At 41.5% G+C, this 25,880-nt stretch overlaps 1 protein-coding gene across 1 annotated transcript; it reads left to right on the top strand.

Moving 5' to 3' along the window:
• The first annotated feature begins 229 nt into the window (after positions 1 to 229).
• slc22a7a (solute carrier family 22 member 7a) lies at positions 230 to 22,013 on the top strand. The gene is made up of 11 exons (XM_082536497.1): positions 230 to 285; positions 605 to 1,238; positions 6,062 to 6,165; positions 14,854 to 15,008; positions 16,328 to 16,496; positions 16,582 to 16,705; positions 17,731 to 17,840; positions 17,928 to 18,142; positions 18,285 to 18,393; positions 18,538 to 18,744; positions 20,735 to 22,013. Exons 2-11 carry the CDS (start codon positions 879 to 881, stop codon positions 20,814 to 20,816), a joined length of 1,635 nt encoding a protein of 544 aa, XP_082392623.1. The 5' UTR covers positions 230 to 285; positions 605 to 878; the 3' UTR covers positions 20,817 to 22,013.
• Positions 22,014 to 25,880: the final 3,867 nt, after the last annotated feature.

Raw genomic sequence — 25,880 nt, 5'->3', positions numbered from 1 at the left:
ATCAACTAAAAGATTTTCTATGGCATTTTAATTAGTTTTTCTTTTCAACAGTGTTGCATTTGACTGGCATATTTCTATGATGTTTAGAGAATTTTGGTACCATTTGATGCATTAGCTGTCACTAATAAGGAAAACTTTGCTGTGGAAGAAGAGTCATATGATCTGTGAAAGGTTCCTTTGTGATTGGTCAGATGCACCCAATGCCAGCCATTTGATGTGAACACGCTGGGGAAACTGTTGATAACCAGCTTCATGTGACTGCTTATCCTGATTGCCAATGTTTGGGTAAGTGAACTGGATATGTTGAACTTGCGTCATGGTATAGGGCTCAGATCAGTGTGATTCATTTATTCTTGCAGTAATATGCAGTAACATTTATTCAATGCAGAGAAAATCAGAGCCATCTTATTCTAACTTTGACTCTGACATCACATAAAACAGAAACTAATCTTTACCTAAACTTACAATAAGCTAAACATACAACATACATGAACATAAACTTGGCCCCTAAGTGTGCATTATCCTTAACCTAAATATAACTTCACATGAACCTAATTTAAAGGTATTCTAATGTTAACAAAGTTTTTTTCTTTTTTTCCAATAGCAAGACTTGCTTCTTCTCCCTGCAACAGTGAATGATTTTACATGTGACATCACACACACACACACACACACACACACACACGCACACACACACACACACACACACACACACACACACACACACACGCACACACGCACACACACTCTTAAAAAAGCTCTCTCTGTGCTTCATCACCACACGAGAGAGAGACACGGCATTAGATGGAAAGCAAAGAATAACACATTGATTTGAGAACTCTGGAGACACAAACCCTCAGCCCTTCTGTCTCACCATCATGAGGTTTGAGGAGATCTTGGATAATGTTGGTGGGTTCTCCAAGTTCCAGTTCCTGGTCCTGCTTATCTTGTGTCTTCCCCGTGCCATCCTTCCACTCCACTTTCTCCTGCACAACTTCATCTCAGTCATACCATCTCACCGCTGTTCCCTTCAGAGTACACAAGAAAATGAGAAGGACAGTTGGGACTCTGAGGTGCTTTCCCTTAGGATTCCCCGCCAGGACGATGGCTCCTTTAGCTCTTGCAGGATTTACAGTCCCCTTCCAGCCTTTAACATCAGCCAAGGAAACCAGTCTGCACCTTGTCCACATGGATGGGTCTACGACCAGTCACAGTTTCTTTCTACAACTGCCACAGAGGTAAGGATGAAAATCTAAGCTCTGTTAGAGTATTTTATCGCAAATGATTAGCACAAGAAAATCTCTACTAAGAAAAACTTCTACTAATAAGAAGGAAAACATTGATTTTTTTCTCTACACGCTGCACTTCATAACAACTCACTGCATTATATTACTGAGCATTCATAGAACAAAGTTACTGATTTATCCAGAGTCTGTTTCCATTCAAACTTAATCAACAAAGAGAGACAAAACATTACTGATAACACAATAGCTGTTGGTTATGATTGACCAAATCTCACTAAAATCAAATTAATGATGTCTGAATAGAACCAGTAATGATCCAGTCTTATTATTGTTAGATTAACACATTTGAAAGGAAACATTAATCATTTTGCACCACTGTGCCCCTCCTGGGCATCAATTCAAACTGAACGTATAGTGTCCCAGATAGTGAATTTATGCATCATTCATAGCACTATACTAAACTGTTAACATTTCTATTTATTTGTATTTAGGTGTGGAGGCAAAATCACCTGTCTACAATATAGGGAACAATAAATATTTATCTCTGCTACAAATAAATAAAGAAAAGCTATATATATATATACACACACACACACACACACACACACACACACACACACACACACACACACACATATATATAGCTTTTCTTTGTACTAGTGTAGGGTTTTTACCTAACAATATAAATTGCCTTGTGGCAACTGTTGTTCGGGGCCATATAAATGACATTTAATTGAATTGAACTGAAAATTAATATGGCATGACATTAATTTAGCTGGTAGAAATAACCACTTCCTATTTATGCTTACACTTTTATACTATTATACTGTACTTTCATGCTTTTACTTGAGTAAAGAAGCTGAGAGTATCTCAGTTTTCTACTTAAGTGAAGAATATCTATACTTCTGCTTAAGCTAATATCTGTAGTTTTTCTTCTGCTGGTTTTCAGAGATGTAATGAGTGGTTTTTATGAGCCACTGCTGACTTCCTATTTACTTCAAGCTAATAGGAACCCAGGTTCACCCTTGGGTTTCCTTAGCCAGTGTCAAGTAGGCCCATTTAGCAATGGCAATGCCTATTTTATTTACTTAACACATTTCATTACATGTAAGTTCAATGTACTGAACATAGAAGACAAAAACATAAAACCTCTGTAGGTTTACAGTGCCTTAATGCAATGGAAGCAGAAAAACAAAACAAAAAACCCCAAAGCAAATCAACAGCACGTATGAAGTGTAAGCCTGGTTCAATAAAAAACATTTTGAGTCTGTTTCTGAATATGTGCACAGTTGTAACTGAGCTCATGCCTGCAGGCAGCTTGTTCCAAAAGAACAGGACCACAATAGCTTAAGGCACCTTCAGCACACTTAAATCTGATTTTGGAAACCTAATTCTGGAGATCTGCACCTCATGACCTGAGACGTCTGACTAAACTATAAAAAGTGTGCAAGTCAGTCACTAACAGGATTTTAAAAGTAATTCTATATTGTACTGAGAGGCAATGAAGTGACTTAAACTCTGCGGTGATATCAAATTTAAACATACCATTAAGGATTATCTGTGTTGCATTTTGAATGCAACAAATATTTCTGTCTTGTCAATATTCAGTTCTAAAATGTTTTAAGACATCCAGCAGTTAACATCATCATTGCAACTAACATTTGTACACAAATGAGGAACTTGTCTTGGTGTCATGGTGTAAAAATGTTGCATCCTCTCTCATGGTGTGTTCTATCAGTCTGTTTTGCCTCTTGTTGTTTTTTTTATTATTATCATTTTTGTTGCTGCCAGCTGCCAGTTGACTTTCATTATCTATGCTGAGTTTTGAATTTGGGCCACTCTCTACCACTGCCACACATCTATTTTTATGACATAAAAAGACAGACGGGGAAAAAAGGGGGATTAATGGACCAATGCCTGACCTTGAGGAGCTGACTAAATTTTGTAATGTAAAACTGAAACAAACACTTCTGTATTTAGATAAGATGAAAGCCAATAAAGAACCTGACCCCCAAACCAACTGAGTCTTGGAGCCTTTGAAATATAATTTTATGATCAACAGTTGTTAACAGCAGCTGTAAGATCAAACAGACCTAAAAGTGAAACTCTCACTGTTGATCTTTAGGTTATTGATGATTTTAGGAAGAGTTGTTTCTGTACTGTGATTGGACCTGAACCTTGATTAGTACTTAAGACTGTGAGATGAAAAATACTAATTTAGAACAGAATATATATAAAGTTCCCCTCTCGCCCCTTTGGACGGTCTATCCTCCAAGCTCAGGTCTTGTACCAGAGGCCTGGGAGCTTGAGGGTCCTGCAGAGCATCTTTGCTGTTCTTAGGATTGCGCTCTTCTGGACAGATATCCCAGTTGTTGTTCCTGGGATCTGCTGGTTACACTCGCCTTGCTTGGGGGTCACTGTACTGAGTGCTCTGATTACCACTGGGACCACTGTTATCTTCACCTTCCACATCCTCTCAAGTTCTTCTCTCAGCCCTTGGTACTTCTCCAACTTCTCGTGTTCCTTGCTCTTGATGTTGCTATTGCTCGGTATGGCTACATCTATCACAACGGCAGTCTACCTCTGTCTATCCACCACTAGTCTGTCTGGTTGGTTAGCCATCACCAGTTTGTCTGTCTGTAACTGGAATTCCCACAGGATCTTGGCTCGGTCATTGTCAACCACCCCAAGGGGCGTGTCCGATTTTGATCTAGGGACTCCAGGCCTTCTCAGCACAGATGTTTCTGTGTACTATGCTGGCCACTTGGTAATGGTGTTCCCTGTCTGTAAGCATCTTGCCCCCTGCTGTTATGTGCTGGATTTTCTCAGGGACTCATGGATGCTTGTTGTCTCCTCCTGGACAATGGTTCTGACACTCACCAGTCCTTGCCCTCCTTCTGCTTAGCGTACAGTCTCAGGGTGCTGGACTTGCAGTGAAACCCTCCATGCATGGTCAGGTGCTTCACTGTCTTGATATCAGTGGCTCTTCTCCTTTGGCCAGCTTATTATCCCTTATTATTTCTTTGGCTGCTAGTTGGATAGGACCGGTCCCTTCTGGGGATTCTTGGGGATCAGCACTGTTCGGCCTTCAGTTGACCATTCTGGGTGTCTCTCATTGACTACCAGCAGGTTGATTTGTGCTGCCAGACGCTCATAGAGAGCAGGCAGCTTCTTCAGCCAGTAGGCATGAATAATGTTGGTGCCTGGTGCTGTTCACCTTCTCATATTAGAGACTCTTTCTTGGATGTCGCACTCAACGCTCCTTCTGTCATTCTTGGGGCTTGGTACCTAATCTCGGATGGGTATCTGACCTGACATCTTGGTTCCCCCTTGCCATAGCATTTGTGTTGTACCTCATTGATCTCCAGCTGTGATAGCAGTTCTATTGAAATTTTTGAACACTGAGCTACTAGTTGTTTCGCAGTCCCTCTAAATGCTGGATATTGAAGATTCCATAGGTCCCACATCTTCTTCATGTAAACGCTTCCACTGGGGTTTTATGCCCTGTTGTCATGTCTTGCCCATTTTAAGGCTTCTTGTTCCAGTAGTCGACTTCTCATCAGTGTTTCCTGGTTCCTCAACAACTGACGCAGAACTTGTTAATCCGAGTGACGATCAAGCCAGTGGCTTCAATTATCTGTCTCTTACGCATATCTGAGGTAGGTTTGGTTAGCATGGGTGGTTTAGCCTAGGGACCCTTATGGTATACAGATGCCCTGGCCAGGAGAACCCCGAGTCTGAAGTTCTAAGGGCGTGTAGTGTTACCAGTATATCTATCTATCAATCTATATGAATGTGATGGAATTAAGGCATGGCGGGACCACAGATTGTACTTATGAGCCATTTATTTAGCTCACATCACACCATAACACACACCAACCCCTGAGTCCCCGTGTTTTAGCTCGGCAAGGCGTGATTAAGGATGCGTCCGACCTCCCTGCACAGCACCGCAGACCACGCCCCACCACATACCCCCATTGCCCAATCGTGGCCGGGGAGCCATCCGGCCGGACCCCCGCGCGCCTCATGCCCCGCCTCCGGCTGCCGAGGTTCCCCACACAGCTCCTCCACCGCTTCCCCACCACCAGGTTGGCAGCAGTGGTGTCGACCACGCCTGGAGCAGCGTTGCCAGCTCCGCAATTCGCCCCAGGTGGCGCCCAGCCTGGTCCCGTAGCTCTTCCTGTCTGTGGCGTGCCTCCGACGACTGTGGCCGCCATTTCAGCCAGCATCTGGGCCAGCTCCTCCCTTCCCTGGCTCCGGTAAGGACCCACCGTGTCACCTCCTGGGTTTCGGCACCAGTGTGGTAGAATTAAGGCACCGTGGGACCACAGATCGTACTCATGAGCCATTTATTTAGCTCACATCACACCACAGCACACACCAACACCTGAGTCCCCGTGTTTTAACTCGGCGGACGTGATTAAGGATGCGGGCACCACAGACCACGCCCCACCATAATGAATTATTTGAAAAACTTTTTTTTTTTTTCATTTTTCCAAGTTGTCAGCCTTGTGCTTGTGGCAGGAATTTGATCAGATGTGAGGAAGTGCTAAATAAATTTCCAGGAGAGGCTAAGGAATTACCTCTAATGTTATATACGCAAATAATTGTTTGAGCAAAAAAAAAAAAAAAAAAAAGGAATTTACAACAGTGTACTACTGAAGAAACAGAAATGAATATAGTCTCTTGACAGATAAATGTAATTCTCTTGGTGTCATTGCTGCCATAATCAAAGGTACTTAACCTGTCATTCTGTGATCACAACCTCAGTTTTTTATCTGCTTGTTAACTGCCTGTTGTATGTTGTATCTCTGCAGTGGGATCTGGTGTGCGACAACAAACACCTGAATCAAGCTCTGGCTACTTATTTCTTTCTTGGGGTCACATGTGGAGCCATTATGTTTGGACAGCTTTCTGACAAGTGAGTTCTTCAGTATTCATTGTTATTTTAAACCCTCAGGATCATCTGGCCCTGTAATCCAAACTGCAGGTGAATTTATACAGTCTATGTCTGAGAAAGAAGTATCAACATGCTTTAAGAAAAGCAATGTAAATAACATACAAACAACAAGCAAAAATGTAGAATATATCCCAGTCGGTGGTTTCAAAGCGTATCATCAGATCTGTAGCAGTATGTTGTAGACAGTCCAGTGAAGAGAGGGGCTGAGCTGTCAACTGACCACCGCCTATTGGTGAGTTCGATCAGGTGGTGGGGAAGGGTGCTAACCAAAACCTGGCGCACCCAAATGTATAGTGAGGGTGCACTGGGAATGCCCGGCTGAGGCCTCGGTGGGCCATGATCAGCACTTCTATTGCTGGGGCTTCTGCACTGAGCTATGGCCACAAGGTGGTTGGTAGGGATGAGAACTTAGCGATTCTGATTCCATTATCGATATCACTTATCGATTCAATTCTTTATTGATTCCCTTATTGATAAGTAAAGTAAAAATGTTATTATGCATGTTAAAAAAAATTCTTAAAAGTAATGCCGTACATTACACCCAGACATACGTTATACTACTTGTTAAGTTGCTTTCATGTTTCTCTGTAAAATGATCTGCAACACAATGTCTCATAAATACTATTTAACAATAAAAAAACAACAAGCTACAGCCCCACACATCAACACAAATCCCAACACACATCTTTCTCTTTGTATTTAGGTATGAACACAAAGCCGACAGCCCAACAAAACATGAAAACCAGCACAAAGACACTTCAAAGCAATCACCACAGTGTTTCTACTTTGGACACATGAACATGTAAAAACAGAGGCTGTAGCCTGACTGCTCATCAGTTTGTTACCTGTTTAAGTTCAGCAGCGGCTTCATGGCAAATGACGGCTCACTTTATCACAGTGCTGGGCTGGGCTCAGCATTTACTCAGCTTTAACATCACTCTGGATTCTTGGCGTTAGCATGCTGTCTGTGCAGGTGCTTGTGAAGAGCCGAAGTTGTGTTAACAGTGTAAGGCAGTTATTTCTGTCCTGGAGTAGTCTCCACTTTATCATCGCCCTCTCATCCTTTTGTGCAATAAAATTAAGGTAATGTTATTGTGGTGCAGGGAGCAATCAGGCAGAAGAACCAGTCGTATCAGGCTTGGTTAGCCTGTAGGACTTCAGAGGCAGCTGATAGGCACCAGCAGGCCAAGCGGAACACAGCTCAGAAGGTTAAAGAGTTGCTCTACCAACAATGTGTACAGTGCGAGTGGAGTGTCGCTGACTTCAACTGAGGATACTGTGGAAGGCGGTGGAAGGAACACTTTGAGGACCTCTTTAATCCCACTGACAGAGGGAGGAAGCAAAGACTTGGGACGAGGGGGAGGACTCAAGCATTACCTGGGGCTTGGTCCCAGAGGCAGTGTGGCGGGGTGTTTTGTGGCTCAGCTACAGGGGAGGGGTTGGGTTCCCTATTTCAGTAGCTGACAATGCCCAGAGGAGAAAGCTGTGTGGTGCGTGCGAGCTGAAGAGGGCAGCTGAAATGCAGATGGTGGAAGATTTGGCGGTGATGCACCAGGAGCAGGTGGCTGTGCATAGTGAACAGCTAAAGAAACTGCAGGTTCAGGCAGATGCAAACGGTTTCATCAAACCTTTTTGGTCACTCTGGCTCCTGCCAGTGGTGCTCCACCAAATAGAGGAAAGCGACGATTCAGAGGCTTTAGTTGAGATTTTCTAAACCAAAGTGAGAGGTGTGCCCATAACTGGGCAAGGAATGGGCCTTGACACTGCTGTTAGGGGAGGTCCAGGTAGCCGTGTTCACACCGAACGCGATGGACGCGAATAGAGCGTCAGGTTTACATGTAAAGTCAATGGAAAGGCGCGTTGACGCGCGATTGCGGGTCCCGCGAAAATTCGGAAGCAGATTTGCGTCGCCAAAACGCCAAAACGCCAAAACGCGTGAAACGCGCGTCAGTGTAGCGCGTCTGGCGCGTTTGACTCGCGAATAAAACCACGCGCGTGAGTTTTTGTGTTGCATTTTGTGCATACGCGCGTTTCGCGTCTACCGCTCGAGTTGGAAAAATCTGAACTCCAGCGTCAAATCGCGCCGCGACAACCAATCAGGAGCCTGGTGACGTGGCTGTTACCTAGGTCAAAGGGGCAGATCCAGCCAAAGCCTTTCATACTTCAATGGAGGGGAAGGCTAATCAATGCGGTAGCAAACAACTCGGAGCTGTACAACACCAGCTGCTTTCAGTACCGAGACAGGAATAAAAAGGACCGAGCTTGGAGGAAGATGTGTAAAGAGATCGGGCAACCTGGTAAGTTCATTCATTTCTCTTTTGAAAGTTTTCACTGACCCGGGGAAGCCGCACAAAAGCTAGCAAGCCACCGCTATTTTCCCACTGACGTACAAATACCGTTCTGCTTTTATGCATGTTGTCATTTAGGAATATATTTTATTGTTTATTAATAAACAGCACACAGTGGTCCCGCTGTTCATCCGTCACTGCTTTGCTTTTTCGCTGATTTTTTATTGCACAGTACAGCATTGCATTCTGCAGCCTGATTGACAAATCTCCTCCATGTCGTGTCTCCTGCGCTTGCCAAATTTATCACGTTTGGTTTTGATAACCATCGCGTCCAATAGAAAAAACAGCACAAAAACACCCATAACTAAGACCCTCATTCGGAAATAGACACCTGCACGGTGAGGGAAAAAGGCGCACGAAAGTGGCGGGCAGATGAAGACAAACCGCGGCATAATAATACTTTTACGTTTTGCAATCTACAAAGGTTTGCACTTTGAGAATCAATTGTGAGAACTGTGACCAGGGGCTAGTTATTCTGAGAACCCCTGCAATAAATGAGGGACCACTGTCTACTCTACGATTATTATATCCAACCTGTTAACATTTAATACTATATTGATAGAACCAACTGATTCTGCAGCAGAGCATCCCCTGTTGCTTCTCCTGGCTCCCCAGTCCCTGAGCTCCTGCTGCTGCACCCACAGATATGTACAGCAAGCACTGATACCTTTTTAGTCGGTGGGATTCCCTTGTGATCACCTTTACTAAATATCTACAACCAATCTGATTATATCCTGTTATTGTTTTCTTTTTTTTTTCAATGTTGAAATTAAAATCTAGTAGCAGCCTTCTCATTTCTTTGTGTTTTGTGCTGTTTTACAGGCCCACAGAGGAGGACGGGTCCCAGGACGGTCCATCGGCGGTGGAGCTGGCCATCCTGGAGTCCCTGAAGAGGCCACACCAGTCTCCAATGGAGCATTTCCTCCTCAGCCTTGTTCCTGCTCTGGAGAGCAGCTGGGTCCTTTTTATTCCTGTCTCTCTGTAAATTCTTATATTTTATATATTTATGTTTAATGTTTTTCTGTTTGAGACTTTTAATATTATTTCAAATAAATGTTTATAATGACTAATGTCTCAGTTCTACTACACAGCAAATGTTGGCACACGACTTGACACATGTAGAATTTATTTCATATTATACTAATGACAAAATATACTAATACAGTGGGATGCAGAAGTTTGGGCAACCTTGTTAATAGACATTATTTTCCTGTATAAATCGTTGGTTGTTACAATAAAAAATGTCAGTTAAATATCATACAGGAGACACACACAGTGATATTTGAGAAGTGAAAAGAAGTTTACTGGATTTACAGAAAGTGTGAAATAATTGTTTAAACAAAATCAAGCAGGTGCATCAATTTGGGCACCACAAAAAAGAAATGAAATGAATATTTAGTGTATATCAATGTGTGCGTCTCCTATATGATATATGGGGTGCCTTTGTCTGGATGTGCTTCCCATCCAGAGCTGCACAGCACAGAGGAAAGTTCCAGCGCTCCTGGAATCCCTCTGTGATGGACCGCCAGTCTCGCTCACCGTGGACACACCGACTCTGAAACTGAACGCGATGGTCCTGAAGGAGTCCCCGGTGACAAGGAACCTGGACAAAATTGTTCAAAATCAGTATTATGTGTACTGCAGTTACAAAATACATTATTCAAATTCCAAAATACTTTTGTGATGTCAGATTTAAATCACAAAACATGAATCTTACATAAAACCTTTTGTAATTATAAGGATAATTACAAAATGTATATTAGATAATATCTAAAACAGTTGTGTTTTATTTTAACTTTAATATATCATAATTTGATTGGTAGCAACTTTCACAACTACAGTGAGCCAATCACTCACAATTCCTAAACATGTCAATCAGGCAGGAATGAAGTAAGACATTAATAGAAATAAAGAGTTGTATGTTGACATGTAGCCCTTTCCTTGCTTAAATCATTAATATTTTTGAAAAATTAATCTGTGATAAGACAGCTTATCAAGATAGAACCATGTAACTAAAGATGAACCAAACTGTTCACAGTTTTATCTAACTCTGTTTTAATAAAGGCTGTGACCCCTGCTATAGAGTCTGACAGCTGCAGGGATTATATACAAATATTCAACTATCCCAGAATTAAACCAGGTCTAAATAAAAAGGAGTGAGTATCACTACAAAGGTTAACTCAGTGGTCCTAATGCTACAGTTTGATATCAGCAAACACCGAGCGCATACATTGATGTGACACCACAGCCATGCTATCATGCAAACACTGATAACAGCGTAAATCGAATTAAATCGGGACTTGATGAGACCTTCTGAGTATCACTAGAAATATTATAAAGAGTCGTCTCTGTACCACAGTTTGCTTTCAGTAAACACCGACAGTATTCACTGTTAGCATAGCACATCCATGTTAGCAGTGTATAACTGGATGGATTAGCATATTAGCACAGATATCAAATCAAATCACTTTTTTTTTATTTTTTTTTTTTTATTGTCACATCACATGTGCAGGCACACTGGCACAGCACATGCGAGTGAAATTCTTGTGTGCGAGCCCCACAAGCAACAGAGATGTGCAAACACAACAACACAAACGAGCAAAATACAAGAATGGCCAACCTGAAACTAATAAATATATGTACAATATATAATAGTATATGCATTTCTGGATGTGTATACTAAATATTTTCCTACGTGTGTGTGTGTGTGTGTGTGTGTGTGTGTGTGTGTGTGTATACACATTTTTACAAATTAAATAGTAAAAAAATAAAATAAAATAATAATAATAATAATAATAATAATAAAATATATAAAATATACAGAGTTGAATATGTGCAAAACAAGTGGCATTTATATACAGTGTGGAGTGCATAATGTTGAAGTTCCAGTAGTGAAGCTGAGGTGTCTATGACGTGTTCAGCAGTCTGATGGCCTGATGGAAAAATCTGTCTCTCAGTCTGCTGGTACGGGACCGGATGCTGCAGAACCTCCTTCCTGATGGAAGCAGTCTGAACAGTTTATGGCTGGATATCAATAAAGGACTACCGTATTAAATAGTTTTACTAACCTCAGGCAGACGGACAGGCGCTCTGCAGGTGGGATTGAGCGTCTGTAGTTGGTGTCTAGGCGGGCGATGCTGGGACCGACGAGGGAAAGCAGGTCCTCAAACTGGCCGACGGTGATAGCGCTGGAATCGGCCGTCATCCAGGCGCAGCTCCTGGAGCAAGTGGTGAAACTCACCAAACTGCTCACGCCTCTGGAGGACCTGATGGACCCAGGTACGGCGAGGACGTCTTTTACGCTGCTGCTCTGCTCTCCACAGTACATAGAGAAGGGAGACTCTCTCTTCAAGCGCTAGCTCGATAGCTGCCATCTTGCAAAGATACCGGTCTGGCACAACTCCCTCCCACATTCCTCCCACATTTCCGGTTCACGCGCGTCAAAATTTGACGCGCGTGATGGATTTTTCTTGGACACGCGTTGAGACGCGAATGTACACGCGTCAAATTAGGGGCGTTTTATTCGCGTCCATCGCGTTCGGTGTGAACACACCGTTAGCCTCCCTGTCATGGTTAGGGCAATCTTGGGCTGACTGGATCTCTCCCCAGAGGGCCATCGCCGCTGCTTCCGGGAGGATCAGACAGGGTTCAAGGTTCTTTATTTGTCACATGCATAGTTATACAAGTATAACACACAGTGAAATGTAACCTGACACGCTCCTCGACATGTGCAAAAATGGGGGGGGGGTGTAGAGGAAGAACATTATATATATATATATATATATATATATATATATATATATATATATATATATATATATATATATATATATATATATAAAGTATATACATTGGGTGAATGTGCAGTAGTAGCAGTAGTAGCAGCAAGCAGGTGAATTCTGTACATTAATATGAATAGACATCTGACTATTTTACAGGATAGACAATATAAACATATTTAAAATTAAAGGAATTTGAAATGTACATTGTGCCTTGGTTTAGTGTCTGGAAGAGAGTCCTGTCTCAGTCAGTTATAGATGATGTGAGAGGGCGGGTGTTTCTACCCGCCCTCCCGGGAGACATGCCCCTCGCTAGGGGCTGCATGATGTTGCAGGCAGGTGGGTGCAGCCAGGCCCCACACCAGGAGAAGTGTGACTGCTGGACGTGGTAGTACGAGAAAGGTTTGTTGAGTGGATGGCCAGCTGGTGATAGCAGACCAACCCCGCCCTCCTGGCCGCGAGGCCCTCGAGATTGCTGTAACCCAGTCAGACGATCACTTGGCAGCGCAGCTGGCACGCGGCAGGAAGTCAACTATTTCCAACTCCAAGGAGGAGGTTCCATGAGGCTTCCCCAGCCCAGCCAGCTGCTGAGCACCAACACCTTCCTTCTCCAGTAGAGACCTACTCTATACCTGGGCTGCATGCAAGCCCTGATCCACCTAACCCTGGTTCACCTGGGACAGACAGTAGACACAGTACTGTTTGTCATGGTACTTGTCACGGTATAATAGTAGGCACGGTAGTGATGTTATCCATATATGACAAATAAAACTTAAAACTGAAACATTTCACATAATAACAAATGGTTTACCGTCTCTTCTGCTCCTGACCCTTCACTTAAGCTCTGCAGCCTGAAGTCCTTCTTTTACCTTTGTGAAATATAGTGGTCTTTCCATGTAGAGACGTTCTGAGTGATGCAGAGCCAAGAGCTATTCTTGAGTGTAAACAACTGAATGGGTTCCCTGCCACAGTTTTAAAAATGTCCAAATAGTAGGAAGATTCATACTACTACTATAATAAATTGAGCAACCATATTCAAAAAGGTTGATACTTAACAAGGTAATAAAACACGGAGCTGCTGAATCAGATATAGTGAACTGTGCCACAGACAGTGAAAAAGTACTACACTGCTCAAAAAAATGAATGGGGCAGATTTCATTTGGGAAAAAAATGTGTTCGATATCTAAACAGATATGGATTGGGTAATATGTTGGAAATGAAAGCATGCCCCAATGTTTAATGGGAATGAAAATGATCAACCTACATACAGCTGAATTCAAAGATATCCCAAAAATCAAAGTGGAAAAAATGATGCAGCGGACTATTCCATTTTACCAAATTTATTTTGCAGCAATGCAAAATAGTACTCAGTAGTACAAGTATGCATGCACGGTGCATGTTCCTCATGAGATGACAGATGCTGTCATGCAGGATCATCGCCCAGACCTGGACCAGGGCACTCCTAAGACAGTCTGAGGTGCAACCTGGCAGCATTGGAAGGACTGAAACATAATATTCCAGAGGTGTTCTGTTGGATTTACATCAGGCGAGTGTGGCGGAGAGTGGTATCAGTTCCTCTAGGAACTGTATACTCTTACCACATTCGGCCATTGTCATACACTAGGAGGAACCTAGGATCCACTGTACCAGTATAGGGTCTAACAATGATTTCATCCTGATATCTAATGGCAGTCAGGTTGCCTTTGCCTAACCGGTAGAGGTCTATGTGTCCCTCTATGGATATGCCTTCCCAGACCATTTAATTCAGCTGTAATTAGTTTAGTTAAAATTATGGCTTTATAACAATTAGATTAACACAGATATTTCTTCATCTAAGCAAGGCATTGCACTACGTCATTGTTGTCCTGTGACTCATTATTACAACCAGCCTTTGTTCAGACAAAGTCAGCTGCTACTGCACTGATAAGAAAAACAAGCATGTCTGCTTATGTTAGGAAGTGGAAGGGAGATGTGGAGGGGCTTGGGGGTAGGTCCAGATTGTACTTAAGTAAAAAAAAGTCATGTGGAGACTGTTTTTGTAATCACTGACATGGACTTATTAGGTAACTAACATTTTGGGATTATTCAACATGTCACATGAGACAGACACACACACACAGAGCTCATATTTCGTGTGATGCGATTAATTTTTAGAATCATTTCTGGTGCCACACAATCAGTAAAATCTGGCTGATATCATAGGGACTCCATCCATTCATCCATCTGTCCATTCATTTTCTACAGAGTCACATTTGTCATATTTCATGGTCTATTGATTTTTTTCAACTAATTAAGTAATTTCTTGATCTACAGAAGACACGCCTAACAAGTGACATTATAAGCCGCATTGCTGCAACTGTAAGGTCCATTTAGTGCCATGCTAATGTGTTTAATCTCATTACATGACCTTTAATGCAAAAAAACGAAAATGTCCTTGGAATGTAAAAAAACCCAGAAATTATCCTGCAGTTCTAGCTCATCTAATACAGTTGAAACTCATTGCTAAAATTTGTATGTTGCAGGTTTGGTCGTAAGTCAATGATTCTGGTGGCTTTCATTGCCTCCACGACATTAGGAGCCACTTCTGCCTTCTCCACTTCCTACACTATGTTTGCAATCTCCAGAGCAGTCTGTGGTGCAGCCCTCAGTGGGATGTCAATCATTGGTGTGGTCCTCGGTAAGAAATTTATGAAACACAAAGTCTAATGTCCATTCACTTAAATTTCACGTGCAGCCCTCAGTGGGATGTCAATCATTGGTGTGGTCCTCGGTAAGAAATTTATGAAACACAAAGTCTAATGTCCATTCACTTAAATTTCACTTAAATACATTTCTACAGTACCCCTTTAATCAGTGTAAAACCTGCTGTGAAGTGTTGTGCAATGTTTTTTGTTTATTGGATATTATTCTTCATAAAAATATAACTTTTTAAATCATATCAACTCTTTCTTTCCTTCAAAAATATGTTTCATCATTATGCATTGATTTGATCGTTAGTGGTCTAAAGAGAGAGAAATGTAACGGCAGTCTGCAAATGCTTTTTGTGTTCTATTATGCAGAAGGTGTCTTTTGGCACTGGTGGGTGAGTGTTGAGAGCAATATTAGCCTGCTTTTAGTCGGAGACCTACAAAGTCCACGTTAGGTTGGGAGTAGCTCTGGCATACTGTGTAATTCACAGGTTTGTCAGCCAGAAAGATGTGATATATATGCCCTTGCTCACCATTCCTCTTTTCTAGTTCTGAAATGCCCTTCTGAGTTTTTTCCAGTGTTTCACAGTACCTGTCAGCATTTCTTGTGGTCCCAACAGGCAGAAAGTCACCAACAATATCCCCTTTCGGTCCGAAAACACAGTTGCGCAATGCCCGCACTGCGCACACTGTGCATAAGCATTCTCCATAACACCGCGCGTCCACACGTCGCCCGTCAAACTGTCACTCTCCTGCAAGACTTCGGTTGGAAGTTCATCGCCCGCCTACCCACCCTATAGTCTGGACTTTGCACCCAGTGACTACAACCTGTTCCGAACGCGATTCTGCGAAAGCAGCGAGCGGACATGACATGGGCATTGTAAAACTCCTACAGCGCCTGCAAAAATGTAGAAAAATAATTAAATGTGTTTACCCACACCATCTCATTTAATGTTTTTACTTCATTTTCATCATTATTTACATTGTAGATTCTCACTGAAGGCATCAAATTTAAAAACATATTCTACATTTTCTCTTGCATTTCTGCAAAGTATAACTATATATTTTTCAGACATTGTCAGTATTTGTCTTTTGCAATGTTACGTTTTTTTTATTAGTGTGTGATCAAACGTGGGACTTTGCAGGACTGCTAGATTATTTTCTTTTTTTAAATATTTTAACTATTCATTAGTGAGACATTATTTGATGTAACAAAGACAAGTAAAATTTCAGGCTTTTATCTTTAATAGTTTTTGAGATATTCATGTTGAAACATGACCTCAGACACTTTCTTTTACTTCCTCCTCAGGTATTGAATGGACAGATATAAAGCACCGTACCTTTGCTGGTACTGTTATGAGTTTATCTTGGAGTGTTGGGAACATGTTTCTGGCCCTCCTGGCCTACTTTATACGAGACTGGAGGCATTTGACTTTAGCAGTGACAGTGCCCTGCATTACTGCCATCATTCCCTGGTGGTAAGGAGTTTCCATTTCAATACTAACAGAAAACATGTTATTGTCTGTGTGTTTTTAAAATCCAGTTTCTTCTGCCTCACTTCAGGTGGCTTCCTGAATCAGCCCGGTGGTTGCTGGCTAATGGGAGAGTAGAGGAAGCCAAGAAGTATCTGATTCAGTGTGCTAAAGTCAATGGGAAGAATGAATACATATCCAAACTGGATAGTGAGGTGAAGCTAATGTTACTTGTGTGCAAAATTAACATCTACAGCTATATAAGGTTTAGAGTAGCATTTCAAATACGATTGCTTTTACACTGGAAAAAGCATCAGGATGTTGATGTCTGTTAATCAAGCTTTCAATCCCCCCAAACCATTTTTAACCTACAATCAAGCTTTACACCTTAGTGCAATTGTCCAAAACAAAAAGTTCACAAAAGGCACTGGAACTCCAGAAACAGTTCAGAGGGCTCGCCTGGAGGTTTGACGGCACAAGTGCAAAACAGAGCAGTTCAAGGGCCCGTCCTGGACGTTGACAGCACAGGATTTCAGGCCAAAACATTTTAGGAGGCTGACTGCATGGAAAAATAGTTCAGGAGGCCAACTGTGGAGCCAGCGCTGGCGGCAGAGCAGTTCTGGAGGCTGACAGCAGAGCCAGTAGCAGTAATGAGACAATCCAGGTTGCCAGCCGTTAGGGAAGCGGCGACGGCGCAGGTGAAGCAAGTCCAGACGAAAAAAACAAAAAAACAAAACAAAACAAAAAAACTTTTTTGGTTTATTGTACCAGGTTTATTTTTTTGGCAATTTTGCATATGTACTATGGATTTTATCATACATATTATTAACAGTTGTATTGATGCATAGCAACTTGAAATGGTCCAAAAACTTTAAAGAGTAGCTCAATTAATATTGCAATTACTATTGTTGTTATTCAATTAATTTTAATAAAATGGTGTCAAATCACATCAGCAGGTGCCTCAAGGCAAGCCAAATAAACCTGAATTAAAAGAAAATAGAATTGAATTCAATAGTTAATGGATTTGCTTTTCTTGCAAAAGATCTCTAATTCAAGAACAAGAATAGACACGCTCAGCACCAGAAGGTCACAAGCTGAGTGTTTCATCCAAGGGGTATCTGGCATCAAATCTGTGCCAATTCAAACATATCAATCCATCTACTGTGGTGACCCCTTGGGAAATAAGTGAGCAGCTGACTGCACTTTTTAAAATACATATTTTTACTTTTCCGTACTGCAGGTTCTGGTGAAGGTGACGGTTTCTGAGGTGGCTGAGAAGAACCACTCCTATCTGGATTTGGTCAAAACACCTAAGCTGAGGAAGATCACACTTGTCTCTGGATTCTTCTGGTATCAAGTCATTCTTCGAAAGCACTACTTGCTACTGTTGTCATTTCATGTATTTGTGTGTTTCATTTTGTGTTGCTGAACCTCCAGGTTTGCTGTTGCTTTCCTGTACTATGGGATTAGTTTCAAGATCTCAGGTTTTGGAGTCAATATCTACCTCACTCATTTCATCTATGGTGCCATTGAAGTTCCTGCCAAAGTCTTCGCCTTCTTCATCTTGGACTGGATTGGTCGACGAAATGGCCAGGCGTGGTTTCTAATCATAACAGGATCTCTGATTGGAATAAACACATTCATTCCTCTAGGTTAAATAACTTCCCGCCCTATTTACACTTAAAGTAAATGAGACTTGCAGACCTTTCTTTATTTAGTTAGTTTTAGTTAGCTTCATAAATCCACTCCAAGGTTTCTGATACCTTACACATCTTTGATCTGTTTCTTGCTCAGAGTTCTCTGTGCTTCGTACATGCATTGCTGTTGTGGCAAAAGGTTTCTCTGAGGCAGCTTTCACCACCGCATTCCTTTATTCGGCTGAACTCTACCCAACTGTCCTCAGGTATAACCCCTTGAGGGTTCTGAAGCATCACCATTTAACATCAAGTGCGCAGAAATAATGCTCTTTTAGTTACAAATTTTATGCAGTAAATGTACTTTGTGATGCAGCATTAAAACCATAGTTCCTGGTTGTGTTGTTGGGCAGGCAATGTGGTATAGGTTACACCTCGTGTATCTGTCGGATTGGGAGTTCCCTGGCTCCACTGATCATGCTGCTGAATGATGTCTGGCATCTTCTGCCCCCTCTGATCTTTGCTGGCACTGGAATTATCAGCGGCAGCTTGGTCTTCCTGCTCCCCGAGACACTCAATGTCCGTCTGCCTGAAAACATTGTTGATGTTGAAGAGGGAAGGTACGGTATAGACAAGACAGCAAAAAAGCAAATCAGAGAGTAACATTCAAACATGAGTCATAAGTTAAATTTAATCTCAAAGTATCTGTATCCTGGAAGTACTTTATTGCTATGTAATGTAATGTGTATGTGTTAGTCCCCATAGGGAAATAGTTCCTCTGCATTTAACCCATTCACCCAGTGAGGCAGTGGGCAGCCACCAATGCAGCGCCCGGGGAGCAGTGTGTAGGGACGGTAACTTGCTCAGGGGTACCTCAGGGTAGCCGTTCAGTGGAGTTGAACCCCCGACCTTCCGATCATGGGGCTACCACTCTACCTACTGAGCTATCCCTGCCCCAGTGCAGAGCAGGAATAGCTCACCATAGACATAAACTGTGAACACATACCAACAAACAGACCAAACCTGCCTCACTGTCAAGATATTCAGTAGGGATGGGAATAAGATAAGAAATTAGCACTTTGTTTCTGTTATCGATATCACTTAGGAATCCAACTCCTTATCGATTCTCATTGGGTTCTTATTGGCTGTGATTCAAAGCAATCACAACAGTTATCCTACTTTAGAAACATGAACAATTAAAAACAGAGGCTGCAGCCTGACTGCTCATCAGATTGTTCCCTGTTGAAGTTCAGGGTCTGGCTTCTGGGATGGGGTCACTCAGCTTTATCATCACTTTGGGTTCTTGTCTAGCTTAGTGTTAGTATGCTGTCTGTGCAAGCGCTTGCAAAGAGTGGAAGCTGTCCTAGAGCAGCAGCGCTCTTGTTCTTTATGCAAAAGAAATCAGAGTGGGGTCAGAATATCCACCTTGCAGACTGTGCCACTATTTTCCTCCTCTGGCACACAAACTGAAATCAGTTGATTGTAATACAAGTGCAAGTGGAATCGATCAGCAATAAGGTTGATAGTGTGGAGATCAGGGAAATATTTTACTGCTACTATTCATAACCATTATCATTAACCATTGCATTAATTCTTATTCTCATCAAAAACATTGATTGAAGCTGTTGGCATTATGTTATAATTTGTATTACTGGTGTTATCATAATCACGTACTAACCTTTTCATTACAGGTGTAGTTGTAATCATTTTATATACACTTTGCATTTCTGTGTTTATTTAAAGAATTGAAGCTCAGTCAGGTAGTTGAAGGTCGTGAACTTTGTTTGGCGCTATGATCAGACAATACATGGTGTAAGGGATGTTGAGCTATGGAAAGAACACGCTTACACAACTCATATTTTACATTCTTTTATTAAGCCTTGAGTAGGGGCATTTTGGTAAAACATTTATTCAATAGATCACACATACTTTTAGTTAAGATTATTACACATACCACTGAGAGCTTCTGTCTGGGAAAAGGTTAGAAGCACCAATGGGCGGGGTGAGGCTGAGTGCGTTGCAGGTCGACATACACACACAGACAACAGTTGGGCTCATGTTTAGGCTAGGAGTTCGAATAACAGTTTGCAAATGCATGCTGCAGGAGATAAGTGAGAGTCGGCACCTGGCCTCGAGACGGAGTGAAGGCTCTTTCCATATATGTCGAAAGTCGTCAATATTATTGTATGTGAATTGTATCTGTTTGACGCATGAGGGGGCGTCATAAACCAAACCCTGATGGTATAAAACAACCGTTTGTGTATTATTGGGCGGAGATCGATGCTGTCTCCGGGCAGTGTTCATCTCCCCACGCGTGTGTTCATTAAAATCATTGTTTGATCGAAGCTCTTCTGGACCATTATTGTTTTTGTGCTCACCCTCAATATCTGAACCCGTAACAATAGGCATTCAGAATGACAATTCCAAGGAACTGAACTTGGTGCCCTTTTATTATATTTTGTTCTTGACAAGTACTGGATTTTGTTAAGAAAAGTAAAACATGGAAAAGTCATGTCAATGTTGCTGTCTTAAATTACTGATGCTTTATTTTACTCTTAACAAATGAGAGAAAAAAATGACTGTTTTTATCTGTTTTTCTTTTCTATGTAGACACATGCAGGACGATGCAAAGGAAGATGCAGAGATTGAGCTGGTAAACTGTACAGAGGCAGCAGCATCGAAAGAAGACTGATCAGCTGCTGGCCAGAGAAGACTTTCTTTTTGATGGTTCTGGTTCATTAACACATGAATTATTGCTCACTATTGGGAGTTTACAGACTAGTGACTATTCTGTTCTGATCTTCATTTTGACCTCATATTGTTTCAGTTAGGACTGTTCAGTACAATATAGCATGAAGCATCATTTGTCATTTTATTGTTTCAAGCCTTGAAGTCTAATTTCAAAACTGTCAACCAACCGCTACTCATACTCAGCTTTCAATGTGCCTAATGTTAATAACAAACACTTGTTTGAGGTTGTCTTTCCTGGTTTGTTCTGTGTTCCCTGGTACCACAGTCTCATCTGCACTTGTCTTTTGCTTTCCATGTTCCCCTGTCTGGTCCTCTATGTTAAGTTAACCCTTGTTTCTCGTTCAGTCGCATCTTCCTGTTTTTTCCCCCCCAGTAACTGTGGCTTTCTGTGACTCTTGTTGTGTTTACTTCCCCTTTCTCATCATGTTTCTAGTTACAGCTGTGTGTTCCACCTGGTGCGTCTCCTCTTATTGTCCTGAGTGTATATGTTTTTTTATTGTCTGCACTCCATTATATGGAAGAGGTGCTCTTTAGAACGGATACACACAGGCTAGAAATATCAACAAACTCTGAGGCACTCTCTTTCAAACAGACTCTTTTATTTTCACAGAATGGGTATAATTAATTCAAAAACAAACAAACAAAAAACTGGATCTGAATCTTTTCTAGTAGTGTTTCATCAATAGTGATCTACCACATATGACATTCCACCAATAGTTTCTACTGTTGGGAGAGGTGGGATTGAAAGAAATTGAGGATGTAATGAGCTTACCTCTAATTACATCAGAGAGAGGGTAAAAGAGTTTAACATCCAACCTTTTAAAGTGATAATCAGTGCTAAAACAGTTTATCTATATGTGATTTTGCTAACAGTTGACTGTTTTCTGATCAAAAATCTAATCAAAGTAAATGTAATTATCATGTTGAATGAGACTGTCTGTAGACTCCTCTTGTTAATGTTTTGGGCAAAGCAGATATTGTTGGCACAAGAAAGCATTCGGACCATGAGCTTGCTAAAACAGGTTAAAAACAAGTTAAACACTTTATAGTCTGTTTAAAGTCGTATCATATTCTATAAATCATGTTTGTGCTGGATATCCTGTGAGCAATAAAAAACAGTTGTTCATGAGCACCGACACACAGGTCCATATCTTGATTTTTATATAAAACATAAAATGTATAAGCGCCCAAGAAGACACCGTGAAGGCTTCCTGGCCATCCAGTGAAACTGTTGGGAAGACAACGTTGGAGAAACGTGAACATTTTATTTGTACTGTATAATCTGCAGATTCTGACAGAAATCTGCAACTATCCTTTGAAGCACCGCTCCTCTCTAAAACAGCAATAAGGATCATTATTAGGCCATATGTAAATAACAAAATAACTTTATAACTTAAAGCAAAATTGGGAAATGTAAAGTCCGAAACAAGTCTTTATATTAAGGCCATTAGTCAAACAATACTGTTCGGTCTGGGTCTAAACAGAGCGCGTTGTGTGTGACGTCTTCTTTTGCGCATGCGGGCCGCTTTGAGGGTTCACACTAGAGCGCGTTTGCTGTCATATTTTATCTGTAGTGTGAACAAGCAAAAAAATTGGATTTGATCAAAAAATCGGAATTGAGCATTAAGACCTGCAGTGTTGGACATGCTCTCAGAAACAAAGCTATGAAACTGAAAAAAGGTTTCGGTGACAAGAGCCAGTTGTGGCAACAAGATGGCACACACACACTATGTATTAGTTATACACACACATAGACAAAAATCAACAAATCAAAACTTACAATGCTCTCTTACAATATTTACAATAACTAAAAACTGTGTAGTTAGGCTTTTAAATGTTTTCTAAAATAAGGAATTGTAGCTAGTTCTCTATTTGCATAAGGCAGTTAATTCCACTTAAAAGATGCTCTAAATATAACAGTTGTTCAAAAAGTTACTTTTAACTTGAGGAATTACTAAATTCCAGTTTGTTAGAAATCGTGTTGCATGATTATGTATTTCATCTGGATACTGCAGTTGAGCAGAGAAACAAATGTGATGTGCTTAACAGTATTGCTTTCTTTATAAATAAAAGTAAGCCGTAGTGTAATTTAGCTTGTACACGAAGCCAGAAAAGTTTATTATGCATTTGATCGATACTAGTGTAGTATGAACATCTTAACATTACTCTGGCCGCCCTATTCTTGTCACGGCTGCGGCAGCAGTCGTGTGGGGTTGAAGGGAAAAGGACCCAATCGTAGGCCCTGATGATGCAATGAATGAGCTTTATTTACATGATGTGATAATACAGAAACTAAGAACAAACCTAAACTGGGACAATCTAACCAACAAATATAAAGCCATAATTCAGAGGGAAAACATGCTATGATGATATGGTAGCTGCCTGAAATGATGGTGGTTTTCCTTTAGTGCGAACAACTGCATGTCAGTTTCACACTTGGTCTAACAGTCCGTCACTGGTCTTTCAGAGCCGTGAGCTTCTCTGACATGTTATCAATTTTGCACTCAACAAGCACAGTCTGAGTACTCACAACCACCGTGAGCTTCTCCAAGATGTTATCCAATTTTTGCTCAGAGAGCATAGTCTGAGTGCTCACGACAGCCTCGAGCTTCTCCAAGATCTTACCGTGCTGCGTTCAATGATCCCATTTTGAGAAGTTGCAACCCGTCCCATCGTTTCCATCACAGCGGGCAGCCTTGTGGGAATTTGAACAGCTGATTCCGCTTTCTTTAATCTGCGATAAGAAAGGGCCAAGCCAGCTCCGATCAGCAAGAACCCTGTTATCATGGTTCCAAATAGGTAGATGTCTTCAATGTCCTCGATCGACAGTCCCACCAGGAACACGACTCACCAGTTTTTCAACCCGTCCATCATGTATCCAGCAGGGAACGTCCCTTCAGAACACTCGGCTCACCCCAGGCTTCTCATTGAGAAGAGGGTGTCAATTGCGTTCAGGGACCAGTTGATCAAATCCATAATTCCTCTTTTAGGTTTTAGAGAACAGACCGTGAGAGTTTTCCAGGGCAAAAGTAGAAAAGTAGGCGGGACTAAACAAGGACATTGAGAAGCCAAGCAGGAAAGATAAGGAGGAGGGAGAGGAGAAAAGTGCGACCGCCTTCGTCAAGAGCCAAACGAGAAATCTACTAGTGCATTAATGACATCATTCATGATTGAAGAAGTGATATAGAAAGAGCATTTCCAAGCCATAGCTATGCCCTGTCCCATTTTCTTAATAACAGAGTCCATGTGCTGAGACCATGAAAGGTGGTGATTTATGGTAACACCGAGTAGTTTAATCTGGGTGACCTGTTCTAATACTGATCCGACTATGGAAAGATTCAGTTGTGGAATGTTGACTAAACGTATTCTACCTCCAATTAACATAGATTTAGATTTAGATACATTTAGAATCATGTTGTTTTTACTTATCCAGTCAAACAAGCAAATCTTGTTGTAATACGCTGGTCAATTCGAAGTTGTCACTGGCTGAATAAAACATGGTGGAATCATCGCATACATAATTTTTCATCCAACACAAAGCAGCTGGTGAAAATCCATAACATTTTAGTTTATCAATCAAAAGATCATGATTTATTAAATCAAATGCAGCACTTAAGTCCAAGAACACAACCCCAACCACTTTCCCATCATCTAGATCAGCGGTCCCCAACCCCCGGGCCTCGGACCGGTACCGGGCCGCGAGAGTTGAGGCTCAGGTGTGAAATTTACGGTTTTCAGGGTTTTTATCGGTTTTTTGTTATCGTTTTTATCGTTAACTCGGTTTTCCTGGGTCTTTTCATGTGTGTTATGAATAACTCTTCTATTTTTCGGTACCGGTACTAGTTTTATTTTGTTGTATTTTTCCGCGACACCTTAAAGGCCGGTCCGTGAAAATATTTTCGGGCATAAACCGGTCCGTGGCGCAAAAAAGGGTTTTTTCTGTCCTCAAACTGTTCTCCCATCAGTCTGGGTGGAGCTTTTTTCTCCTCCTCTTACCTCATGTTGTGTGCTTTTGTTGTATCAGCCTACTCACTGACCTGTCTCCCCAATGTGATGTTTGTGCAAAGTGTGTTGGTTGGAGGGTTCTTTTGTGAGTGCGCATGCGCCAACCAGCACGCTGCCTGCTGTAACCCATAATTTTCTTCGGGATTAATAAAGTATTTCTGATTCTGATCCTGAGTAGCCTATTGACACCATTAAAAACAACATTCTTATTTTTTGGAGTAGGAATTATTTTAAATTCTTTCCACTGCAGTGGAAATAAGTTGCATGCCAAACATCTATGTGACATAGGAAGGGATAGAAACTTGGCTGCAACTTAGAGCAGTTTACCTTCTATATTATCAGAACCTGAGGATGCATCATCAGGAAGTGATATTAATAAACGCTCCACTGTCACAACATTCACTGCCTCAAACTTGCCATTCCTTATTATTCATGATAACATCCTGTATAGGACAGTGTGATGGGGTGGGATTGCTTCTGCTCTTATTAGATTTTAAATTTGTAACTTTATTGCTGTTGTAATTCTCGAAATTATTTTCTATATCCTTATCCTTAGCTTTACTTATAAACATTCCATCCATGTTGATGTGTGACACCACCAGAGCGAGCTCTCTACCCATTATATTATTTAAAACTTTCCACCAGAGGTGGAGCCAGACATTTGAAACACCCGGGGCTTAGCCCTAAAGGGTAGTATGCATGTGGGATTTTTTTTTTTTTTTTTGGGGGGGGGGTAGAAATGACTGAAAGATTAATAGGCTCTGTTTTGAGTTTTGTTAAAAAAAAAAGACTTCATATAGGAAAAAAATATATCACATATGCAGGTCACCTTAAGCTAGGTTTTTAATTAAGCAGCGAGGCAAAACAAAATCAGGGCTGTATCAAGACACAAGGACTAAACCCCAATTCAACCAGACCCAGAACTGATCCGGAATTAAAACAGGACTACAACATTTCAAAATCAGGACTACTGAGGACTTAACCAAGACAGAACCAGAAT

The sequence above is a fragment of the Aulonocara stuartgranti genome (genome assembly GCF_965226115.1).
Source record: "Aulonocara stuartgranti genome assembly, chromosome: 6".
NCBI classification, from domain to species: Eukaryota; Metazoa; Chordata; class Actinopteri; order Cichliformes; family Cichlidae; genus Aulonocara; species Aulonocara stuartgranti.
Note: the sequence above shows the minus strand (reverse complement) of the source record. Positions and strands in the feature narration are given on the sequence as shown.

Bases quoted from the DNA above. Each gene is read 5' to 3' on its own strand.
- slc22a7a (XM_082536497.1), top strand. From the start codon at position 879: ATGAGGTTTGAGGAGATCTTGGATAATGTTGGTGGGTTCTCCAAGTTC. The intron at 15,009-16,327 runs GTAAGAAATTTA...CTTCCTCCTCAG, and splicing joins AATCATTGGTGTGGTCCTCG to GTATTGAATGGACAGATATA. The intron at 17,841-17,927 runs GTATCAAGTCAT...CTGAACCTCCAG, and splicing joins CTTGTCTCTGGATTCTTCTG to GTTTGCTGTTGCTTTCCTGT.